The 16,509-nt window shown below is 33.6% G+C and overlaps 1 protein-coding gene across 4 annotated transcripts; it reads left to right on the forward strand.

Annotated features, from left to right (window-relative positions):
• Window positions 1-334: 334 nt before the first annotated feature.
• On the forward strand, window positions 335-15,780 carry LOC129807526 (putative mediator of RNA polymerase II transcription subunit 26). 4 transcript variants are annotated; one of them, XM_055856854.1, is made up of 10 exons: window positions 335-532; window positions 2,442-2,922; window positions 6,620-6,769; window positions 6,877-8,446; window positions 9,534-9,712; window positions 9,808-10,096; window positions 11,877-12,056; window positions 12,138-12,299; window positions 12,348-12,533; window positions 15,405-15,780. In XM_055856854.1, exons 2-10 carry the CDS (start codon window positions 2,704-2,706, stop codon window positions 15,536-15,538), a joined length of 3,069 nt encoding a protein of 1,022 aa, XP_055712829.1. In that variant the 5' UTR covers window positions 335-532; window positions 2,442-2,703; the 3' UTR covers window positions 15,539-15,780. The 4 variants fall into 4 exon arrangements, with proteins under 4 accessions (XP_055712829.1, XP_055712831.1, XP_055712830.1 ...); XM_055856856.1 differs by having other exon boundaries at window positions 12,363-12,533; XM_055856855.1 differs by having other exon boundaries at window positions 2,445-2,922.
• The last annotated feature ends 729 nt before the right edge of the window (window positions 15,781-16,509 follow it).

Raw genomic sequence — 16,509 nt, forward strand, 5'->3', positions numbered from 1 at the left:
AGTGAATTTTTTTATAAAAGAAAAGAATAAAAAAATATAAAACAATATTAATTTGTCTTTGATTTAATAATCACAACAACCAGGCAGGTTTGCCAATAATCAAAAGCACATAAAATAATTAACAGATTCATACTTGTGAATTACAATTTTTTACTAGTATTATATATACATATAGACTAGTATTCTCGGTACTGAAGATAAGTTTTCTTATTTTAAACAAAAAAATTTTAATTTGAATTTTCGATACGCGCGGCGCGCTAGCGCGCATCAAAATTCGCCCGCGTTCGCCGTTCAAATCAGGGGGTTAGCGGTTAACCGATAACATACGACAATACTTGTATCTGACAACCCGTTATTTCCGGTCGACATTTTAGCTTTTAGCTGAACTTTTTCAGTAGCAATTTGCAGAGTTTTTTCATCTTGGTCGCTTTACTAAAAAAAATCTCTAAGGATTACATTAGACGATACTGTTGGGCAGAAACTGTGTAGTATCATCTAATAAGTGTTTATCGAAATTGGATTTACGGGGAAAGTAAGTAAAAACAGGGACGGTGGAAAAGTTTCACTGACATTTTCAAGTGGCCCGAAGAGAAGTTAAAAAAATCTTCGATTTTAGTTAATTCGCGTAATTTCCCTAGAATTTTTGTAGTTGAGGAGATAGTGAGGGTGACCAGGAAGTGAATGTAGTGAAAATTGCTTAACAATTTTTGGTCATCGAAGATATAATTGAGAAAAAAAAACGATGGAAACTTTTGTCAATGGAAGTTTCGTCTGAAGTGGAGACTTTTCTGGATTCTGCTATATTGAAAATTCCTAAATTTAGTATGATTTTGCTGTATACAAAACATTAGCAACATCTTGAAATGGAAAGAGTATAGCTGACATTGTAGAAAAAGAGAGTTTATATGGATAAGGGTAATGCCACGGAATCAAAAGACAATCTGGGAATGTACTCTTATTTCATGTGGATAATGTGCTTCTCTGGAACAGTGTTTAATATTCAATCAAATTATTAAGGAATAATTTGAGAAGAAAATCTGGTAAACGGATAAGATTGTTGGATGAGAAAGAGTTTTGTCCAATTTCCAGCATAGTTGTGTAGTTGTGTGTGTGTTTTCTTTGTGTCTCTTTACTCTCTGTGTATCTCCCTTCTGAGCCTACATTTTCAATTGCACCATCTCATTCAGTAGTCACAGAGTGCGATGGAATATAGGAGGAAAAGTGTATACATGAGAATGTGTGTGGGGGGGACTATGTGGCTCATTTCAACGTCAAAAGAGAAGCTCTCTTACACCTAATTCTAATCAGAAATTCATCATCGATTGCATTACTTACATTCATTATATCCTCCTACAGTAATGCCACAGATCGAAACTCTTTAAGAAGGGCAATCCCTAGGAAAGTCATAGATCCCGGAAGACTTTCTCAAAGTCTCCCATTGATGAGAAATGCATACAAATTCTCAGATCCAAGAGGATAGCGTCAGAAGAGCCTTCAGCTTCATAGAGCATCTGTGTTTGTAGGAAAGAAAAGTCGTTGGGAATCAGGTTCATCTATTTTTGACAACATTCCCCCAACAAGCACTATTATTTTTCACTGCCACTGGGAGCTTTTTGATTGAGTATCTGCCATTCATCTATAATTGACACATAAAACTCTTGGGAAATTCACCTGTCTAGCCACCTTCCAAAGAGATTATAGTACTTCTAAAGTACTAAAGTTTAGAGTCACTACTAAACTTACCTGAAAATATACATGATACAGTGGCAACCTTGAGTATCAACATACTTCTTAGTTTATTGACATAATCGTGATCGTGAATATTTCAAAAATAATTTTTTTACGGACATTGAGGAAACGAAAGTGACAACATTTTGTACAGCATCAAATTCGTCTTGGATATCAATCCATATCCATACCCATACTACATGTGCTGCATCCTAAAATAACAATATTTTAGAAGAATTATTCAAAATAGGAGAATTTATATGCTGTGCTAGCATAAGCGACAGACAGTCAAATTTGTACACTAACAGTGGACAAGGACTGTGCCAGGATACAGGATAATGTATCAGGACTGTCACAGTTATTAACATAAAAATCTTCCATAAACATAAAATATGGAATAAAAAAGATGAGGCTTATTTAATTTAAAAATAATAGAAAAAATCACAGTAAGATTCTTTGGATTATTTTTAAAAAACAAGGCTAACCATGAATAAAGCATTGGCCGCAAATTGTTCTTTTTTTTTTTGTTTATAAGGACTTTTTGTAACACCATTCGTATAAACGCTTAGCGAAGATTGTAAGGAGTGGTCTTTGGATTTATTGATTTTACTCAACTTGTGTCCTTGACCGGAAAATTGCATGAAATCCCAATGAAATGAAACATCCAAAAGTTCCCGCTAATTTTTTATGGTATATTTCCTTTTTTTTTTCAGAAGAATACTTGGAAGAAAAATCCAGACAGTCCATTTCATAGATTCTAGACTATATTTGTGGTGGATCTGTGTAAGATTTCTCACATAAGGACTTTTTCTTCCCTTTAAATATTGAGAGTTACAAGTGAAAACAAGTGCGGATATTGCAAAGAGATTCTACACAAATAATTGAGCCAAACAAATTCATTCAGAAGAGCAACAAAGGGAGAAAGAGACTACGAGGGGAGGTATAAATCTGTGTGAACAACGAGGAGGGAAAACAATGAACGGGATGACGAACAGTGATGAAGTTGTTGAATGCCCACTGTGCATGGAGGCACTTGAGGTGGATGATCTTAATTTCTTTCCTTGCACCTGTGGGTATCAGATATGTCGCTTCTGCTGGCACCGCATCAGAACGGATGAGAATGAACTGTGCCCAGCGTGTCGGAAGGCGTACTCGGAAAATCCGGCGGACTTCACTCCACTGTCTCAAGAGCAGGTGAGTTGTATATTCAAGATCTGATTTTGCAGGAAAACAGTAAAATGTGTATTTAAAAGACGCATAGAACTAGAGTTTATAGTCTAGATCACAGTTTATCTATTTATGTAAAGAAAAACTATTAGGGGAGACTGAGGCAAAATTAGTTATGAATAGTATTAAATAGTGGGAGGTTATAGCGTTCCATTAATAAGGGAATGTTCAGGAGACCACTGTTTATTCTATGTAAACACATCTCTTCCTATTCATTGAAATATTTCGTCGGTTGCCTCAGCAACTGTGCTAACTGCATTTGCTTTGTGTCAGCATTCGTTGTAAGCAACGCATCGCTGCGCGGCATTTGCAACGAATGCAGACACAAAGCAGATGCAGTTAGCACAGTTGCTGAGGCAACCGACGATTTATCAGCCTGATACAAACATTTTTTTTTCTAGAATTTATATAGAATGAAAAATATTGTTCGCAGACTAATCTGCCCCGGTCTCCCCTAAACGGCTTTTGTGGTAGTTATGATGATAAGAAACATATGATAGTTAAAATTATTCACAAGCAATTTCAAAATATTTGCATTTTGGAATGCGATCAAATTTAATAATTATAAATTGTTATATTTGGTCTGTTTTATTTTGTTGGTCATTATTCTAAGTTTAATCTGCATAATCTCTATCTATTACTTTATCTGTTAACCCTCTAACGGTGTTTTCTTTAATAAGCGAAAAAAAGTTCTAAACTAAAACTATGTTTTCTAGGATAATTATGATCCAATAAAGTCGAAAAAAACCATCCATTCTTCATTATCTCTTTTAGTTTAGGCGCTAGGTGAGACAATATAAAAAAATTTGAAACTCTTTTTGCTTCTAAAATTCACATTTTTAGTTTTTTTCAAATTTTTTAAATAAAATATACAAAGTAGAATGACATATCTTTCAGTAAAAAATAAATTTATTGTAGTCAGATAACTTTAAATCGGTATTTTTATGGAAATTGGAAATGAGTTTTTTTGCACAAATATATTTTGTTGCTTTTTCTCTGACCTGTCACACAAAACTGAGGATAGCAACTAAAGGAAGTCAAAATGAGCTCAAACTTTCAAAAGATGTTAGTAAGACTATTATCGAGGACACTATAGCACTTTTAAATAAATAAAACTTTATTGTCGCTGTAAATGTGATTTTTGTGAAGACCGCCTGGAGGCGGTCTTACTCGTTAGAGGGTTAATTGAGCATGCACATAATCCAAGGAGTTTAAAATCTGAAGTCGCAAAGACATAAAAATACACACTTATCTTTCGGGAAATGATAATAATTATAAACATCGAATTATAAGAATAATTCCAAACAAATCTTCGACATGATTAATAATTATTATAACAGCTACCATTAACTTTTTTTCAGTAAATGGTCACTGTGTAAAGCGTACTAAACAAAATTGTCTTATTCTATCCTTTTTTATAACATAATTGTTTAATCTCGAATTCCTTTCAGATCGCTTCGTTTTATTTCTCATTTAAAGTAGAAACCCTTCGGACTGCTATTGAATATCAACTTTTTAAATAAGATAATACCAGATTGAGACTAAACGTCTACAAATTTTGTTTAGAAAGCTTTTACCAATTCACGTTGAAAACAAGGTATATTAATAACAAATCCTGGATTTTTTCATCTTCATTTGATTCGGTGTAGTACTATGTCCAAGGTTTAAGTTATAGATCGAGTTAACACCCATAACACCTTTAGTAGTAACCTATTATTATAAAATAAATATGGGCCCAGAAAAGGCTAGTCAAGAAAAAAGGTAATCATATCAATCATTAGGTATAAAAATATCTCTTGTGAAAAAAATATAATTTTATTTGTATAGTTATAAAATTAAATTTCTTCTTCAGAGTCAAGAGATGTTAACGTTTCATATTTCACAAATATCTAAAATTAAAACCCTTATTGCCGAATTAAGTAAAAAAAATTATTTTAAAAAGCGGATTTAATTATTATTAATCGTATCGGGATATTTGTTACAATGTAATCATTTTATTTTGCTGTTGTATCCCCGTGTTGGAAGAATCTGTTAAGTCTCCATGTGTAGACCAGCCCAGGAGCGCTTATCTGTTGTGGGTGCTTTTGCCATGCCCCCGGATTTTTTTTTTTGGGCAGAGGCGCATTTTCTTGCATTTTATCACAGTGAAAATGTCTTTTTCTAACATTCACTATACTTGTTTGCACCGGGCGAGACTCGAATTCACAACTGTGAGAGTCGAGTCAGAGATCTCATCCGCTCAAGACCTAACGGTCTTGCCTATTGCGCTACTGAGATCCCCGCGGATTTAATTAATAAGTTATTAAAGTGGAAAGCTCTTCTTTCCAAATTAGCAAAATTTTTGAAATTTTGACACGGAGATATGGATATTTTAAAATTAAATTTTTTGATCCCTTCTAGCCAGTGGATCGGGGTCGGGGAGACTTAATTTTTTTTTAATCGAAAGATTTTAGGCCCAACTACAACATACTAAAATTTTCAGATTGAGATTGATTTTTAGAAGAAGCTGGGGGGGGGGTGGAATTGACATCATCAACTTCTAGCCGTTTGTCGAGATCTTTCTCCGTTCTCTCTTCAGACGGTTATATGACGGACAGACGAAAATTGATTTGTAGCGCATAAGATATTTGTGATCTATGAGTGTCAAAACGTGTTGAGTCAAAATTTGGTCTCAACCTGACTAGGTCATATTACCATCTCGGACTACAAAAGCTGTGATTCTAACTTTATTATTATCAAAATTCCCTACTCAAGTTGCGCGTAAATTGCTTGTATTCAATGTATAAGATTTTTGCATTTACACAAATGCATAAGGGTATTCAAAATTTTAAAAGGATACTTCTCGTCTTGGAACATTTGTTTGCCATTTTAGTAGAAAATTAGTTTTAAAATCTTATAATCGTTTTTGCATGCTTTTTAATAACTATTTGAATGGATTTATTCAACATTGAGTGGGTCAGAAGAAGAAGAATGTGTGGAATTTTATAGTAAAAATAAAAATTAAGCAATTACAAATTGTAAATTTTAACGCGAAAATACGAGGAAGTTTTCACTTATCTCTTGCACTATAGACTGAAATTCCACCACGTATCTTTCACCAATACATATAGTTTAGCAAACGAAATATTGTGACTAATTAACTTCAATTCACCAATTTTTTTTAAGAGGTATGGTGATGACAATGTGGTGGAAATTGCGTTGTTTTCTGTTTCTTTGATGATTGTGTGGTTCAAATTTGATAAACGCGGGTAACGCGAGGTGGCGAGGAGGAAAAAAATCCATGGAAAAAATCAAAGTATATTTTTCCATGATAAGTATTATAATTATTTTTTTTATGTTATTATGTATATGTTAGTGTATATCTGTTTCTCTGAAATTATGTGCCTAATGTGCAATACTTTCACTTGTGCAACAGAAAAATATAGTGTAAAAAATATTGAATTTGATATTTTTAAGATAACAAAATAAATGCTTGTATTTTTATAGTAATATTAAAGTCTTAAAATAGTCAAAATATAGATAATAAATTTTATTAATTTAACTAGAAAGTAAACCAAAAATGACTTCAGTGTGATAATTTCATGGAAAACCAACTAATATTGTAACTCCAATAATGTTATGGTTTCTTTTTTTAATATGTTAACTGTGTTTCATGTTCTTGTAGATTGCTGCTCTGAAGGCTGAGAAACGACAACGGGAGCAGCAACGAAAGCAAAAAGTTACGGAAAATCGCAAGCATTTGGCGAATGTGCGTGTTGTTCAAAAGAACTTGGTGTTTGTCGTTGGGCTCCCACCTAGACTTGCAGATGCGGAAGTATGATTTTTTCCTATACATTGTATTTTTTTTTCTTGTAGTCGGTGATTTTTTTTTAATGTATTTTCCTAATGATCCTTTCTGGTATTTGTGTCTTTGAAAAATAGATCCTGAAGAAACATGAATATTTTGGAAAGTATGGCAAAATACACAAAGTGGTTATTAATCCAAGCACGACGTATGCTGGCGTACAAGGTCCCTCGGCCTCAGCATATGTGACTTATGTGAGCAATAGTGATGCTTTGAGAGCCATACAGAGTGTTAATAGCATCATGATAGATAATCGGCTGATAAAGACTAGTCTAGGAACGACAAAGTACTGCAGTCACTTCATGAAGAATCAGCAGTGTCCGAAGCCTGATTGTATGTATTTACATGAGTTGGGAGATTCGGAAGCAAGCTTCACGAAGGAGGAAATGCATCAAGGCAAACATCAGGAATATGAAAAGAGACTTCATGATCAGTTAATAGCACAATCAACAGTTTTAAATTCCAATGCATCGTCAAATAATATTGCAACAGGTAATGGAACAAAGACAGTGAGTGAAGCTAAAAATATAGGAACTCAGAATGGACCCACGAAGGATGCATGGCCAAGTCTGTCAGAATCACCTGTAGGAAAGGATATTAAGATGAATGGAAAGATAGGAGGTGGCAATCACAAGGAGCACTCAATGAAGCATGATAACAGAAAGCATGAAAAGACGAAAGGGGAAAAGAAGGGAAAGAATCAAAAAATTCATGTAAACCCACACAATCACAACAACAATATCAGCAACAATAATACCAATAATGCAAAAGATCAACACAGTATGCGGCAACAGCAGCAACAACAACAGGATATTATTGAGAAACAGAATCACATCAGTGCAGATGATGATGAGGTAAATCTAATTGATGATATTGAACAAGATGTACTGCTGGTGGAGAATGATCGCAATGGTGATACACCGTCATTGAGCAGCAGTAGAACATCAACGAGCAATACTGGTGATAGTGGTGCATCTAGTGAGAGTGGCAGTGGTAAGAGTTCACCGGCCAGCTCTTTTCCAGATCACTCCCATCAGAATCTGTCAACATCGGTGTCGTCAACATTATCATCGGCCTCATCGGCGTCCACAACAGCCAGCTCAGAAGTTGCCACTAATCAACAGGTGCAGCAGCAGAATAGAGCAAATTTGGACAAAACAAAACAACACAGTGATTCCACACATTTTGCCACCAGTGAACAGATTAATGGAAATAGTGGAAATGGGGGTGTGGTTCGTGATGCCACAACAAAATTCACAAAATTATCCCTCTTCGATGATAGCAACAGTTTCTTCTCTACAAACACTTTCCAGCCATACATGAAAGTGGATGGCACACAATCTAATACCAGTCAACATCCTGAACACGTAAATGGTGTCAATAGATCCACTCCTCCGACACAGTCACAGCCAGAGCAGACTGCAGGTACCAGTAACAGTCAACAGCCACCACAGATGAACGAAAACATCTTAGCAAATACATGTGAAGACTGGGAAGCTGCATTCAAGTATGTCATGCTGAAAAATAATAGTAAACATACAGATGAGCAGCAAGAAGAGCTATTTCGAATGCAAGAAATGCAAAAACTCAGTTCAGTCAATGGAATCCGAATGGGACAGCAGCATCAACAGTACAATGGTTTACATGGTACGTATTATAAATTAATACAAAGAGAAAGAATCATTTTACTTATAAATAGAAATAGTTGTTTCCCCCGCCCCTCCTTCTAATAATAAAGTTAATCAACATTCATAAGTATATTAATTTGGAAATATGATCGTGTTTTGAAAATTTTTAATTTCCTAATTTCATAACATCTTGTGGCGTTTCAAACATAAAATTTAAATACAATATAAAATAATCCGATATATTTTAAAGACATTTTTTTTTGAATGTGGCTTTGAGGTGTTTTATAATCCAATTTAAATAGTTTCAGAATCGGAGTAGAGTAAAAAAAAATAGTAAAAGAAAAACATTGCTAAATAATTTGAATTCCTGATTGAACGAGTTTAAGAATTCTGCGAGATGTTTTTTTTTTTACTTAGCTCCTGCTCTTTAAATTGTGAATTATTAAGTTATTAACATTATTATTATTAATTACATAATTAACAAAATTATTAAGTTAAAATTAAATGGAAATTGAAAAAAATATATGGTAAGTGTGCCAAATTTCGGCATAGTTGCATACAAGCGTCAAAGTCTCAAGTTTGAAATGTAATATTTTACATTTCAAACATATTTTACAACAAATTGATTTTTTTCATTCTTTCTTCTGAAAGAGTGTTGCTTGGAACCTTGTAAAAAGTTTACCGTCTTTATTTACTCAAAAATCATTCTTAATACATTTTAAAATGAATAAAAATATAGACATAGCTTTGGTACCCTATTTCGGCCACCTTCATTCTCATAGTTCCTTGCCCTTCGGGAATTCTTCCAATATCTTTTTCACGTCATCTCGTTTGTCGAAGCTACATTTTTTGTTATTTTTTTGCATTGTATAATAATATAGAGTATATTATATTAGTATATATAGTATAGTATATTAGAGTATATATAAAAATATAGAGTATGTAAAAACTAAAAAATCATGGAAATTCGAGGAACAAAAAAGATGGCCGAAATTGCAAGCTGGCCGGAATTTGGCACACTTACCCTAAATATGATTAGATATTGTCAAAACAAAATAAATGTATATATACATACATATATATAAATATATATATAAATATTTCAGGTGACTTCAATTCAGACTTCTTTCACTGTTCAAATGAAATCAACAGACAGTTGCTACAACATCAGCAGCACTCTCGAACACAACACAATAATTTACATAGTGGAAATGAGAATATGAATCACATGTATACGGGAAATATGTCAAAGTTCTTTGACTTCCACAAAAATCAACAAAATCAGGTATTTCTTTCTTTTTTTCATCGTTCAAAGGATTATTATTCTGTATTTTGTTATGTGTGTGTGTGTGTGTTTTTTTTGCGAAACCTCTGCAACAGCAACAACAACAGTACATGATGAATGGTCATTCGACAAACGGACCATCCGTTGATCAGTTGAACATGGCAAACTTGGTGGAGAACAACAGACTCAATTCTCAATTTATGGAGCAACACGGTCATCTTGTATCGCAATTGCCGAAACAAAGCTGGCTCAATAAAATGGACACTCAACAGCAACAGCAGCCGCAACAACAATCTCACAATATGCTCTTCAACAGCACTCCACAAAATAGACTTCATAATCAATATGGCACTCAAAATTCTGCAGTTATTGACGATGATTTGGGTATGATCTTTTTGTCTTTTCTTTTATAGATTAAGCACATAGGGTAGAGTCCACACTTATGGATGTTATACACTTATGGACAGCGTGCAAAAATTTTTGTTCTTACGTAAAACAGATTTCGACAAGTTATAAAAATATTAGTTTATGATGTAATTAACAATTTTTTTTGATGTTTCGAAATATGTTCAATTTAATAACTTAAGATTTTTGCGTTGTCCATAAGTGTGTATAACATCCATAATTGTAGACTCCACCCTACTCTCTCGGTTTTACAAAAAAAAGTCGTATGTTTGGAGAAGAATTGGGTATTAAGGAATGTTTTTGTTATCATCATTATTTTCAATCGCCTTATCCCTATTGGGGTCGCGAGCCCGCATGACATCCAGACTAGAAGCCCACGCCTGTCGATCCTCCGCCACTTCAGGCAATTCACGAACATCGGGTTCGATCTCAAGGCGCCCCAAAGCAAGATACTGAATTTGATTCAGCCACCTTGTCCTATGTCGTGGTCTCCTAACAACAGCTTAAATAGCCTTTCTGGGGAATATTATTTCATTCTAAATGGGACCATACTCTCAACATGACCATACTCTCAAAGTTGTGATCTCTCAACTTGAAGAAGGTACTCCTCGACTCTTAACACCTCACGAACGGCTGTGTCCCTCACTCGATTTCGGCGAGTGATGCCTTCATACTTTTAGTCATTACCCAAATTTCATGACCGAAAATAGGAATAGCTTGGAAAACCGATAACTTAGCCGCACGACTGAGCTCGGCCATCTTCACCACGTTTCTACCAAGCTCTTCTAGTTGCAGAAACTGCAAGTACTGCAGAAACTTGATTGATTCGCAATGATAGTTTGGTGTCCAGTCTACCATTACTCGTGAATAATACCCCGAGATACTTCAATTTCTCTACCGATTTCAATTGTTTTCCACTAACATGTACAGTGCATGGTACACACTGTCAGGAAATCACCATTGCATACGATTTAATCACGTTCACTTTCATACCTGTTTCGGCACAAATATATTTACAAATCTGTCAAAAGTACATGCTGAAGCTCTTCTTTGGAAGATCAAAAAAGAACCAAACCATCTGCAAAGAGGAGATGACTCACTCTGAAGTCCTCAATACGAATAGTATTCTATCCCAGACATCATCTTGTCCATATAAACAAGAATGGTGATAATAGAACACATTCCTAGCGCAGTTCAACGCCCACCTGAAAACCTTCCGACTTGGATCCATTTACACGAACACAACCTCTAAAGTCTCTGTACAATGACAGGATGGCTCCCATCAATTCCTCTTGCATTTTGTACTCGTGCAGTATGGGAGAAAATGTTTTTGATTGAACTGGGGAACGGTCGGTGGTGTAAAATGAAGAACAACTAAATGATCTTATGATATGATGACTTAATGACTTATGAGCGGGTCCTTTGAACATTACAAGTCACTATATCTTATTATTTTCCACCTAAATCTCGTTGAAGGAAAGAAATATGAAAATAAGACATTGTTTTCTTACCTTACCATTGCGTCTGCACCTTCATATCCCTGGACATGAAAAATAGTATATAATTGACGATATTATTTGTAGTACACAAAACAATTAGCTGAAGTCTGTCTCTAAAATTCAATTTTTCCTTTCCAAACGTGAGGCTTTTTTTTTGATACTGTGAGAGCAAGATCAATGTATTTAATTTATCTAATCTAATATCAATTTTATCTAATTCCATTTTTTATTCGTTATTGAATATTTTCGTTCAAATACAGGTTTTGATCCATTTATTGAGACCCAAAAGGCTCTTGCTGAACTGATGGAATGTGAAATGGTGCAAAATAAACCACAGACTAATCATAGTAAATTATTAGAAAATTGTCAGAGGACACGTATGCCACCACCTGGTTTTAACCACATGAATGCGTTTGGTTTTGGAATTCCAAGAGCGCAAGGTGCGATTTTTTTTCTTTAACAAGACAACTCCTGTATTATTTTCTTATTTTATTAAACATAAATATAAAATGGATTTCTAGGCAGCAAAATTTTACCGTTCATGAATATGGGAAATTCAACACAGCAACAACCACCAGATACAAATTGGGGCTATATGAATGGCTATCCACAAGGTCCACAGTCAAATGATCAGATCATTTCACAATCTCAGCAGCAAAACAGTCATTCAACACTTAAATCAAGTGAGTAAAATTATTTCTTTAACATTTTGTGCATAAAATAAAGTATAGATTCCTTTTTATCAGACTACGGAAGTATGACTTCAGATTGGACCTCTCTGGATCCGGCAATTGTATCATTCCGACAGTATCCAACACTTCTGTCCGGTCCAACGTTACAGCAACAGCAGGCACAGTCTCAAGCTCCACAAACATCTGACTTGTTTTTATCACAGCAGCAACAACACAATGGGCCAGGTAAATTGAAATTATTCTTATGCAATTATTAGCATTATTATAAAGAGTCACTTAATACAAAAATACTGCGAAAATATTCTATTACCCCCCCCCTCTAATCCCCCAACTCCCCCTACTGTGAAAGTTTATATATAGTCTTTTTATTATTCAATATATTTATTTGTGGTAGAAAAAATATATTTTGAGATATATTTGTACAAAAAATATTACAATATTAAAAACAAGTGAAATTTGATATCATGTTGTGTTTACTGAGGTATGCTAAAAATATTTGTAATCAGTAAAAAACGCAATTTTTCATAATTGTTGATAACGTCTTAAAGAAGCAGCTTACTATCAGAAAACCAACACTTAGCAGTTTCTTTTGTGAAGCAGAAGGAAAGAACTAGGCTTCATGAAATTATAAGTATATGTTCATTGTTTTAAATGATTTTTTTCGACAAAATACAATACAAAATGACGAACTAATCAGTAGTTTACTGGAGCACCTCATCACAGCACTCTATAATTATCTGAATTACCTGGATCGTAATTCTTGTCTAAGAAAAAAAAAACAAGAAAATTTTCAATTTTCATAAGGGTATTTCATAGTTAAACCATAAAAAAACTAATTAATAAATACAAACTATTTTTTAGATTTTTTTTTATTGAAAAAGTACATATCTTGAGGCGAAATATTAACTTTAACATGCGGTAAAAGATATTAAAAAATATTTTTTAAATACCATTTAAGTTCAACAAAAAGAGAATTTAATACTGAAAAGAATAAGCTTTTATTCATTTTATTCAGTCTATAAGTTTCTTCCTAACCTTTCCTTGCCAATTCGTAGGAATTTATTGTTAAAATGGGAAGTGAAGAAAATGCGCTTTAAAGTTTTTTTTATGTTAATCCGAATGCTTGCAAATCTGCTCAGTGCTTTTTGCTTTCATTCCTGTGCCTTCGGAATGGCTTCTGATTTTTTTATAGTATTATCCGTGTAGTCTTAGATAGTTTATGTGTCAATTTAAAAAATAATAAATGTATAGACTACTTTTGACCTTGTTATCCAGGTACAGGGTTCCCCCTTAATATTACCATACTACTTTGCACCAGTCCTGTCTCTACTAAGTAGAGAGAAGTGGGAGACCTTTAAAATATGTTTTTTTTTTCTTTCATTTTTTAATAGAATTTATCATAATGTAATTCAGCTTCATAAATAGTATGCTTAGTTAATAACTGTTTAAAAATAGGATATAAGAACCCTATTTTAAGTCCATTTCCTCCTAATGAAAAACAATGTGAAGGAAATTTGAGCAAATTATGTATAGTTTTGAATTTTTTAATACCGTTAAATAATCGCATATTTCTGATGAAAACTGGGATTTAACTCAATGTAATTTAGATAGACTAAACAATTCTGGACCTAAATTCAATTATGGTAAGGCCCAGTTTTCTTTGAATACGAAAAAAAAATCGTATGTCAATGTAGCCCCAATGCTCAAAGTAGCCCCACATCCCCCTATGAAAATTTATTTCTAAAAACAAAAAGCTAAAAATGTGAAGGAGTTCATGTATCTCGGGATGTTATTAACGAGTGATAGTTAGGATTGACGCCGAACTCCCATCGCGGGTCGGCCAGGATTCTGTAGTAATGAATGAGCTTGGTAGAAGCTTGATGAGGAAGGCCGAGCTTAGTCATGAAGCTAAACTATCGGTCTTCAAAGCAGTGTTCATTCCTATTATAACCTCTGATCATGAGATTTGGGTAATGACCGAAAAAATAAGATCGCTAGTTAAAGCTGCCGATATGAGGTACCTCCGGACAGTTAAGGAAGGGAATCACTTGCCGAAATTGTGTGAGGAACGTAGCCATTCGTAAGGAGCTAAGAGTTGAGGAGTAGCTTCTTCAAGTTGAGAGTTCACAAATTCGATGGTATGGTTATGTTCAGCATATGAAAAGAAAGATTCCCCAGAAAAGCTATGCAAACCAGAAAAGCAAATGTGAGGAGGCGTCGACGTCGGAGCAGACTCAGAACAAGGTGGCTGAATCAAATTCAGGATCTTACCTTGGAGTACCTTGGAGTATTGATCGTGAATCGCTCCCTGAAGTGACAGAGGATCGACAGGCACTAACCTGGATGTCTTAAGCCCGTGATCCTATTTTCAACCAGGACAAGCGGTTGAAGTTGAAAATGATGATGATGATGAAGTTTATACTAAATCGGCTTTCATACAAATCTAGTAATTTTAAAACAATTATAGATATTCGTTTAGATTTAGAATATTATAATGATGCCTTGCGAAACAATAAGGGCAATAAAATTTTCTAATTGAAATTAAAATGCAACTCTTGAATTCTAAGTAAATCAACCAAATTAGGCAATATATTATATAACGGAAATATGTAATATTGAGTGAATGAAGTTAGTCCTACCTGAAATTTAGGGAAAATAATGTGTACAACTTGACTTGTTAAAATTGTGGAGAACTTTGAGTAAAATTCATACCGCAAATGTTGATAAAACCATGGTGTACCGTCTCTCTCCAACGTGTGAATACACGTATTATTATGGATAAATAAATACATAATTTCTAACTATTTTTTAGACGCACAAAAAATTAATTTCTATTTTTTCATTAGATTGTTAGGAGAGATTGATTAGGAGGGCATAAATAGACCACACGTGATGGCGAACGGGCAGGAGGCGAAGTGATTAATTTCTTCCACATTCCCTCAAATTACTATAATACTATGAATTACTGACATCCTCATAGATACTCTCAAATATCAGTACTCTCTTGCTCGATCAATATCTTTGTTAATGTAAAATACTTCTCGCTGTTATGCTTATTATAATAATTAATTTATGTACTTCTTTTTTGTATTCCAGGTTTTACACACCATGGAATAAATCTACAATCAAGTATTATGAATCAACAACCTCCACAACAAAATTCACCAGCACAGGTAAATGCTCATGTTCAAGGAATGCTGGAGTATTTAAAAAATCGTCACTTTGTATAGTTTTTCTTGTAAAAAAAAAAGACAACAAAAGTCGGGTTATACCATTACATTAAAAATGAAGGTAATCATCGTAAAGAGGAAGAAAAATTGTTCAGAGCAGCAAAAAGCGAAGAAATCAAATTGAATCAGAAAATAAACAGTAATAAACATGCATAATTATAATTAAAAAGAAAAAGAATATTAAAAAAAAGAAATTTTAAATGGATAAGGGGCAATAGAATAAAATTAAATTCAAACTTTTCTTTTTTCTCTTTAATTTCTCGTCATTAATTTCCGTTTAATATTGTTGTGTGTTTATTCTTTTTCGTGCTTACTTTTGGAGATGAAACAACTTTTTCCTATACAGTCCAAAAAGCTGTAGGAACTATTTCATTGGTAATTTTTTTATACACATCATCTGACATAAGTTTATATATTAATAACTTATAATTAAACATTGGGTTTCACAAGAATGGATTGATTGAATATAATTTTGCAGAAGAATGTACCAAGAAACTATCCAAAATGCCATTAATAACACATTAAAAATTTGCGCTTTTAACGAGAATACTTTTTCCAGAGCAAATGATCTATAGGCAATTACTTGGGAGCATATTGAGTTTTTTCTTTGGTAAACTAACAAGAATCTCGAACGTAATTCTTATTTTTGCCATATTCCTCTTCGTGTACAATTTTTTTTTTCAATTTTGTTATATTTTAATTTCTTAAATTTTCTAGGTGAAATATTCTCATTCGAATTGGTTAAACAGGGGTGACAATATGACTTGTGTGACCAATTTGCCAAATGGTTATTCAAGAAATCATGAGAAATTGAAAATTAAAATTCCACCAGGCTTTCGAAGTGCCTAATATTAAGAACAAAGGCGACTATTTCAACTAAAAACACAAGCAAAATTATTCCTATTTATATTGAGTAAAAATGCCATCTGTTGTACAAGAAGGAGAAAAGATGTGGTTATGAAGATACCAAA

Source organism: Phlebotomus papatasi, chromosome 3 (assembly GCF_024763615.1).
Source record: "Phlebotomus papatasi isolate M1 chromosome 3, Ppap_2.1, whole genome shotgun sequence".
In the NCBI taxonomy this organism is placed as follows: Eukaryota; Metazoa; Arthropoda; class Insecta; order Diptera; family Psychodidae; genus Phlebotomus; species Phlebotomus papatasi.

Excerpts from the sequence above, each read along its gene's own strand:
- LOC129807526 (XM_055856854.1), top strand. The coding sequence starts at position 2,704 with ATGAACGGGATGACGAACAGTGATGAAGTTGTTGAATGCCCACTGTGC. Across the intron at positions 8,447-9,533 it reads ACAGTACAATGGTTTACATG|GTGACTTCAATTCAGACTTC; the intron begins GTACGTATTATA and ends TAAATATTTCAG. Across the intron at positions 12,534-15,404 it reads GCAACAACACAATGGGCCAG|GTTTTACACACCATGGAATA; the intron begins GTAAATTGAAAT and ends TTTGTATTCCAG.